Source organism: Drosophila santomea, chromosome 3R, assembly GCF_016746245.2.
Source record: "Drosophila santomea strain STO CAGO 1482 chromosome 3R, Prin_Dsan_1.1, whole genome shotgun sequence".
NCBI classification, from domain to species: domain Eukaryota; kingdom Metazoa; phylum Arthropoda; class Insecta; order Diptera; family Drosophilidae; genus Drosophila; species Drosophila santomea.
Window position 1 is genome coordinate 20,547,102 of NC_053019.2, and position 8,915 is coordinate 20,556,016.

The 8,915-nt window shown below is 49.6% G+C and overlaps 2 protein-coding genes across 2 annotated transcripts; both read right to left on the reverse strand.

Moving 5' to 3' along the window:
* Window positions 1–66: 66 nt before the first annotated feature.
* Window positions 67–1,258, reverse strand: LOC120450968 (uncharacterized protein C11D3.03c). Its single transcript, XM_039634259.2, has 2 exons — window positions 978–1,258; window positions 67–916 (listed from the first exon to the last, which is right to left on the reverse strand). The coding sequence occupies exons 1-2, from the start codon at window positions 1,122–1,124 to the stop codon at window positions 233–235; spliced, it is 831 nt and encodes a 276-aa protein (XP_039490193.1). The 5' UTR covers window positions 1,125–1,258; the 3' UTR covers window positions 67–232.
* A 75-nt stretch (window positions 1,259–1,333) lies between these two features.
* Window positions 1,334–8,659, reverse strand: LOC120450966 (nuclear pore complex protein Nup98-Nup96). Its single transcript, XM_039634257.2, has 9 exons — window positions 8,050–8,659; window positions 5,452–7,989; window positions 4,845–5,363; window positions 4,603–4,785; window positions 4,037–4,212; window positions 3,693–3,975; window positions 2,625–3,636; window positions 2,157–2,566; window positions 1,334–2,094 (listed from the first exon to the last, which is right to left on the reverse strand). Exons 1-9 carry the CDS (start codon window positions 8,327–8,329, stop codon window positions 1,613–1,615), a joined length of 5,883 nt encoding a protein of 1,960 aa, XP_039490191.1. The 5' UTR covers window positions 8,330–8,659; the 3' UTR covers window positions 1,334–1,612.
* Between the last annotated feature and the right edge of the window lie 256 nt (window positions 8,660–8,915).

Sequence of the window (8,915 nt, forward strand, 5' to 3'; positions counted from 1 at the left end):
TGATTTAAAAATATAGATTTAAGAAATAACATTGTGTAATCTAAAACTCTAGCCGTATAAAATTTTTTAAAGTCAATTAAATATTTAATATGTGTTGCAGTAATATATTTTTATGGAAAATTCGTAAGCATTAGGTCAGATGATCTAAAGCATCTCTATGGCACTGTTTACATACATAAATGGCACTTTTATAGAACCCAGGTTTCCCCACACGGAATACAAATGGCTCTGGTTACTTGCGGCGGAACACCTCGACCTTGAGTGGGTGGCACTTCTCGTCCGGCACTTCGGCACCAACTTGGATGGAGACATCGCCCTGCGGACAGGCGCTCAGGGCCACCAGAAGATTCATATCGGCCACAAACTCAATGAAATCCCCCTTGCGTGCGGGACTTGCCTTGCAGAAATACTGATGAGTGATCCTCGTGAACCCGGTGCACATGAAGATGTTCCACACATCGTGCACATCCTGCTCCGTCAGGCCGCGCTCCTCCACCACCGCCTTGACTAGGGAACTGTGGCAGCTGCCCACCCGTTCCTTGCCCGTGATTAGCTTGTAGGTGTAGCCGTCGCAGCGCGTCCCAATCACGTCGTGCAGAGCACCGCCATCCTCATCTATTCCATAGGCGGCGAGGGAATCGAACACAAAGGTGGCCATGGGACGCAGATGGGGCAGGCAGCTCCACAGGCGATCGTAGACGCGCAGATGCGACGAGTGCAGCTGGCGCGTCTTGCCCGAGTAGAAGCGCTCGGCGGTGTTCTCCAGATTCCAAAAGTTCATGTCGCCCACCTGGGAACCTTCGTGGACGGTCACGCGGCACAAATCGCCCTCCTGCATGGTCCAGGTGCGTGCCTCCCGTTTAGGCACAATCAGTGTCTCCACCAGATCGCCAGTCAGTGCTCGATAGCGCTTATCCTGGAGTTATCCGCGAGTCGGATGAGATTATTTTATCATTGTGATTGCACGCGTTACTTACATCGTACTCCTCCTTGGAAACGATCGATGCCGCGGGCTTGTCATAGCAGATCACTGGCGGTTGCTTCTCAAAGGTGCGGGGCTTGGCACCGCGTCCACACCAGGAGGCGGGCGCAGTGGGGGTTTCAGCGGGAGCAGCAGCAGCCATGACTAGCGGAACTAGTTTGTCTGTAGGTACAGCAGGTGAGAAGCTAATCAAACTTTTCAGGTGGCAAATATGTTGTGGCCTTATCACCGATCGAGTGTCTACTGATCTTGCTCCGCGACTGGACTAAGTAGGTAGTTGCCAAGAAAGCTTTCGATAGACACAGCTTTGTACTATCGGATTTGAAAAGATTCCCATTAAAAACATTCCCATTGTTAAAAATATAGTTTATTTACTTGCTTACACCACTAAATTTATGAAATTTATGAAAATCAATTAAACAAATCAACAAAAAACTATTATTCTTCTGGTCCTTTCTGACGAAACGTTTTTAACTATTTAGCAATCATACATAAATGATGCCGTACTCAAACCTATCCTACAGCTGACTTTCTTTCTTGCGAGGGGGATGCTAATCAATTGATTATAACTAAGTTAATTCGACCTTAAACTAAACATTGTATCTTCAAGCTTTGTATATTTCTGGACTCCTATGTTTCCATCATTGTGGGTTGCTGTCGCTCGCTAAATGGTGGCTCGCTTTCGATTTTGTCCAGTAGCTCCTCCAGCCAGATGCGCAGCTCCTTTGAGGAGAACTCTTGCGGCAGTGGCAGTCGCTCCAGGGCCACCTTAAGCACTGAGGAAGACTCCATCTCGGGACAGACAATGCACATGCCGTGCACCAAGCAACTGAGGCTCTGCGAGATTTCACTCTGGCACAGTCGGTGCTTGGAGGTGGGACATGGGAGCAGACTGATGCGGGAGCAGAGTTCGCTTAGTTGGGGCTTTAAGTTCTCCCAGCGCGCATTGATGTCAGCGATGTTGGTCACACTGCGGATCTGCTTGAACTTGGCACTGATGTCGATAAAGTCCAAGAAGATCTGGCCCTGGTTGGACCAGTTGGGCACTCGAATGCTGCTGCCCTCAGTATCCTCGAATTGAATGAGCAGGCTGTGCAGGTATTCCATTTTTCCTGCAAGTTTGCGATTAGCATTATTAGTACACCATCAAAATTTTTTTTTTTAAGAAACTTACCGTTTATAATTGCATCAGGAGCAATGTGTTTGAAGATGACATCGTGCGCCGTCGCAAAATGTTTAGCCTTTAGCAGATATTTTGCTTGAAGGTGATGCTTGCCAGACGCTCCTGCCTTTACCGCCTTTGCATAGTCCACCCACGACATCGGAATACCCAGCTCTTCGACGATAAATCGCTCTTCTGCATTTAGAGGCACCTTGGCGGATACGCTGACATTCCTCTGTAGCATTTGCTGAACACCTCGTTCCCTCTGGGACCGCTGCTTAATATGCAATAGCACGAAGATACCCCACTGCCAGAGGCCCTCGTTCTCCAGCTGGCTAGCGAAATCCACCGAAAGACGAGCCTCCGTTAAGGGCGAACAGTGACGGTAACCAAGCGCGCGAAGAGTTTGCAGAAGCAGCCAGCTAAAAATGATTTAATATTAATTATTTTTCACTAGACCTAAAAATTTTTCAAGTTTACCTCAAACGAAAGTCCATGACATCGGCGGTATGCGTTATAGGATTGAGGGTTTCTTCCAGGGAATGCATACGCTTGGAGTATAACTGGAGCAAGTGGTAACGCAGATCGTAGACGGGCTTCTTGGTGTCGGTAGGTGTGTTCTTGTAGCTGGGTGTTGGTGGCTCCGCATAACATTCATCCGCTTGGAAGGCGTTGTTATAAGCATTGAGGGCATCGGTGATGGTCGAGGTTGGGGCTGTGAAGTACCACAGTTGCATAGCCAGCACTGTCAGCCAGTTGTTGTCTTCGAGTAAGTTGATAGCGCCCTGTGAGGACTGCATCATGGGCACTCCGGCGGCCAGCATGTACATCTTGAGCCGCTCCAGATCGATGTACTTATCCGCCTTGCTCTGCTGCCAGGCAAAAAGCTGCTCCTCCATCAGTAGCCGGAAGACAGCTCCGGAACTTAATTGGGACAGCACGAGAGCCAGATTAGCATCATCGTAGTTGAAGGCCAACTCACAAGCCTCATTTACTCGGTGGCAGCTGAGTAACTCCAACATGTGATCCAGATAACTGTGGGTGCTAACTTTTTTCGAGAGTAGATCCTTGCCCAGGAGCGTATTCTCCAGCCACTCGGATAGCAGATTGCGTCGACACATAACCATGTAGTGGGAGTTCTTTTCCAGGTCCACCAGCTCATCATGATCGCCCCATAGCGCGAACAAAAGCGACCACACAGACACGGCGTAATCCTCTTTTAGGCCAGCATTTCTCTGCTTTAGAGACTCGGAGAAGTGCTTGGAAACTAGTTTCGTACCGCTATCGGGATGCATATACGGGCACTCACTACCTTCCACATTTACAGAAAGACAGTCGCCTAGCTGAACCTCTAGATGGGGAACGATTCTTTCGCAAATACCCTCGTTGCCTTTGACCATGTTGAACTGCACCAGCTGCATTACGCTGGGCGACATATCGGTGGCTAGTCGGGGAGCAAATACCATGGAGGCGGGCAGGGATGGTCCAGTAACTAAAGCAAACGAAACTATTATAATTTGACTGCTAACTTGTGTCAGATATTCTTACATTCTTTGAGGTTTTGCATGTTATTAAAGGTGCTGGGCAGTACCAATGAGTTTTGTGGGCCAAAACTGAGCTTAAAGCTGCGTCCTTTGTAGAATCCCAAATCGGCGATCCACATATCGCGCATCTCGTAAGCAATGGACCTGGGCAGGGGAACCGTGGTGGCACGCACCTTAACCGGCGCAACTTTGGGCTTACAGACAAACTTGAAGGCTTTAGCGACAGGCATCTCATACTTCCTCTCCTTAACAGCTGCAACAATGCTTCCAGTTGCCATCGACGATGTCTGAAATGGATGGTAACGATGAGAATTATTGGGGTTTAAGGAATAGGTTTCGAAAACGTACCTCCTCGTAATGTGCATCACACATCAGGCTGGCTTCAGAGACGGAGGAAGAGACTGGCAGAGCGGGCGATGGGTGGTCAAAATCGTATTGACTCGAGCTCTCGGAAGCACCGTCCTTCCAGACGTTAGGTTCCATATGGAAAAACTTCCGATGACGAAGCAGACGCCCAGTAGTCTCTGAAGAAATGCATGGTTAATGTTCAAATGTATAGTGGTTGTGTAATGATAAGCAGTGAATTGTTGTAATGATAATGAAATGTTGTCAAATTAGGCAAAATATTCGGATTTACTAATACACTTGAAGGCTTTATTAACTTTATAATGTGCTTCTTTGGTAAACAACAATAAATCTTTAGATTAAATATATAATACTTTTTAGAATAATACAATTATAAAAAGTATTTGCAAAGATTAATATCCCTCTTTAAATCTCGTTGACAATGTTTAGCTCAAAACTAACGATTAACATTGTAGAATTTACTTAACTTTTACTACAAAATCAATATACAACTTTTGAATAATATACTGTAAGCAATTTGCAAGACCATCAAGAGATTGTCCACCTACCCATAGGCTCGTCCTCGTTGCCATTGTCCTCCACAAACAATGACGATTTCATTAGCTGCATTTTGTGCGGCTCGTTGCCTACCATATCCTGAGCCAAAACAGCTGTGGGACTGGTTACAGATGGACGATGACGCGGTGGATCAAACATGGAGAAATCGGAGTTTCCGCCGGCTTGGAAAAATTCTGCGAAACCAAATTACAATCAACGAAACTGAACCTTTTAAAAGGTACTATAGACTTACGTGTTTTGTCCATTAAGAGGAACTCGGCGGTGTCATCCATGGGCCTGAATCCGCTGGCAACTCCAGCGACCAACGCCTTTGGGTCCAAGTTGCGGGCTGCGTCTTCTGAAATCTTTTGCGCTTGGCGCAGCGAGTTGAGGGTCATCTTCTCTGCGTTTGCCCGCTGCTGAGCCTCAAGCGTTGTCATTTTGGCTTTTTTCGGATCGGTGGGCACTTCGTCCTCTTCGTCGCTGTCGCCCAGACCATATTTAGAGAAGTGCTTGACGCGGAAGACCCAACTACCCGTTTCCGGGCGGTATTCTATAAAACGCGTATCGTTTTTATCGCACACCCGCCGCAACTTGCCCTCCCAATCCATCTTGAGCAAGCGTTGTGGCTCCTTGATGGCTTCGTGCTTGGTCTTGTCCAACGGCCATACTTGGTCCAAAGTGACCTGGGCGTCACGATTTAGGCCATGACCAATGGGCGGCTTGTTATCGTCGTCGGGATAAATGATAATCTCCTTGTTGCGGAAGTGGACTGCATAAGTAAGTGATAAAAATGGTTAAGCAATTAATAAATGTATAAAGGCAAACCCAAAAAGTTATAAAGAACACAAGACTCTTACCAATTTCATCGAGGTTTAGACCCGCCACATCCATTTCCTTGCCGAAGAAGACATTGCCGTATCCTTCCCGACCCACCGTAAAGTTTGGAACCACACAGGATCCGTCCTCGGCCAAATAGGAACGTAGGTCGTCCAGCGATGGAATTGTATAGTAACCCGCACGTCGCAACACAATGCCTGTGGGATGGGCCTCGTAGTCCGCCGCATCTGCAGCAGCTGCCTCAATGGCAAGGCGGGATCGGTTTGCGGCAGAGTCCTCTGCTTCATGAGATCTGCTCGAAAGCACGCTCTCATTGGCCTGCTCCGAAATGAAGGTGTCCCGCCGTGCAATCGTGCTCGATTGGTCCTCGAACGGATTCTCTGGGATGGTCGACACCGAGAGGCGAACCGTGGACGATGGTCGGTATGTGTCCAATGGTTTGCGCGGGACAAGCTCGTTGAGGGTGCTGTTGTGGGGCGATCCCTGATCCATTCCGGTCTGAATGTTATGCTGTCGTACCTTCTCGAGGTTGTTAGGGTGCAGCCATGACTCACGGCGACCGTTATCCTGGCTTTCCCGTCCATTTGTTCCTCCAGGCGAGTTTCCTGCTGGTGGCAGTGGCTCACTTGGAATGACTCCGCTAAAGGACTCGCGTTCTTTGCTGGGAGTTGCCACTTTGGGGCGAGACTGGGGCGTGTTGGGAGCACTGCCAACAGAGCTGGAAGGATTTCCACCCTCTACACTCTTTACTTTGGGTTTGATAACCAAACGTTTAGCATTGGGCTTGAGATTGAAACCCTCCACAGTAGCATCAAACTCCTCGAGGCCATCAAACAGCGATTTTCTATTAAGTGTGCTGCCCAGCGCCTTTACCTTCACTGGAGCAGGACTGTTCTTGGTGGCAATCTTGTACTGGTTGCTGGTCATGTCCAGAACTGCTTGCTGAGCAGCCGTGTTTGTAGCCCTGGTCGCGTCTGCTTCGTCGCTCTGCTTCAGATCCTTGAAAATCGGAGAATCACCGTAGGGAGAAGTTACCCTAGCTAGGATCTGTTGATGAATGGGCTGGTGCGACGGCGTCATGATACCCAATGTGGGCTGAGCTCCCATAAGACCACCAGTTAACGAGTTGTTGGTACCCATGCCAAAGCTTCCGCCGCCCAAGGAACCACCGACGCCGCCGAAGCTAGTAGTTCCTCCTCCAAAAAGTCCGCCCGCTGGAGCAGCACCCGTGCCACCCAAGGTCGTAGTTCCGCCTCCAAAAAGACCTCCTGCCGGCTTGGCTGTATTTCCGAAAAGGGATCCGCCCGTGTTGCCTGCGTTGAAATTAAGTGGTGCTGCGCTGGTGGCTCCAAAACCTCCGAATCCGGACGTTGCTGGCTTGTTCAATCCCGAGTTGAAAAGGCCTCCACCCGTTCCTGCTGTACTGGTGTTTAAGCCAAAGTTTGAAAACGGAGTGCTGGCCGTGGAGGTTGCTCCGAAAGTCGGAGCAGCAAAGCTAGTGGCGGGCTTGTTTCCGAAAAGACCTCCGCCAGCGGTGCTTGTGGCTGGAGCTCCAAATCCAAAACCTGTAGTGGCTTGCGATGCAGCTGTGCCCAAGCCAAAGGCTGATTTATTTGGATCGGCGGCGGGAGTAGTACCAAAAAGGGTCGACTGTTGCGTTGCTCCTGCAGTGGTTCCGAAGCCTCCGAATCCGGTGTTAGTCTGTCCGAAGGCAGGAGCCGCACTGGTCGCGGGTGCTTGACCAAATAAGCTTCCTCCCTGTCCAAAAGCAGGCTTCGCCCCAAATGGATTTGAAGCGTCAGCTGCGGGAGCGGCAAATGGCGTGGCGGTGGTGGCTCCAAAGGGCTTCTGCAGAAAGTTGTTTTGTTGGGTTGTTGCTCCGAACGCATTGTTGGTCGCCGGTTGTTGTCCAAAAGCGGTGGTGCCAAACATGCTTTTATTCTCGGTCACTGTTTGGCCAAACAGGCCCGTGCTCGGTTGGGCAGTGCTTCCAAACAAGCCACCACTTGCAGGCTGAGCGGGCTGAGTAACCTGAGCTCCGAATCCAAAAGCTCCCGGAGCAGTGCCAGCCTGTGGACCCTTGCGCCCGCACATATAGTCTTCCAGGCGGAGCTCCTCCAGAGATTTGCCTTCGTACTCCTTCATAGCCGTGATGCAGTGCTGCTTAGTGTTCACACTATTGGCCTGACCGCTCTTCATCAGGGTATCTGTACCAAGGGTTGGCTGGTACTTGACCACGGCCGTGCCCGTATTAACTCCGGAAGCTCCCACAGCTGTGGCCTGCGGCTGGGCAAAAGCAGACGCGGTACCACTGCCAAAAACATTGGTGGTTGTGGGCGCCGTGGTCCCAAAGCCTCCGAAACCTGTTGTACTGGTGGCGGCAGCCGGTTGTCCGAACAAAGAGCCCGTCGGCTGGGCAGCAGCTGTTTGTCCAAAGGCCGTCATCGTTGGCTTGGCGGCTCCAAAGCTGGGAAGCGTCGATTGTCCAAAGAGTGAGGTACTCGTCGCCGTCTGGGTGGTTCCAAATATGTTCGACGTCTGCTGCGGTTGCGAAAAGGCTGCAATGAAGATTTAACTACATAAGTAACATGATAGCCCTCCAAATGATCGTCTCTAACCTCCAAAGGCCGTGGGCTGAGCTGTGGCAGTGCTTCCGAAGCCCGTGGACGTGTTCGCACCGAATAAACCTCCGGCTGGCTGAGCTGGTGTGGCTGCCGCACCAAACAGCGACTGCTGCGCGGGCTGGGCGGCGAAGGTGGAGGTGTTTCCAAAGGCCGGTGCGGCGGGTTTGCCAAAAGCCGACTGGCCAAACGGAGTGGTTGTCGTGGTGCCGCTGAAACCACCAAAGCTGGTGGCCGAAGGAGTGGCTCCGAAGCTGGGTTTCGCGCCGCCAAACATGTTGCTCGCTGTTATTGCTACTCAGCTAACAAACATATACTACGTAGATCCCCTGCTTTGTCCTTCGCCGGAATGCCAACTATCGCGATGAGCAATGCTTTGATTTCACCACGTTGGGCAGCTGGGGGCGGCTGCGCCGGATGCGAATGTTGTGGTATCGGGACAGGCACTGCTTAAAACAAATAAACACTCGCGAATTTGTCAAGTCGGCAAGAGTAGAGCGAGTCTGACGCAAAAGGTGGACAGAAATGGCGCGCCGATTTTTTCACGATGTTGAAGAAAATGCAGCTAGAAGTGTGACCAAGGCGTGAAATCGCCTTCAAGCAATGCACTGTAATAAATTGAGTACAACTAATAGGTTCATAAATATTGGACCGTCGAATATTAACATATTTCCGATTAACATACATTTCATTATTAATTCTTTAAAAAATATTATAATTACTAGGAATTTATGTAAAAAGTATTTAATAACTTGTTTGTTATTTGTCATTTGCACATCAAGACAATTTTTACATTTTTATGTGACCGCACTGGCTAATTAAGTAAAATACCATTTCACATCAACAGTGTTAACACGCTGTAT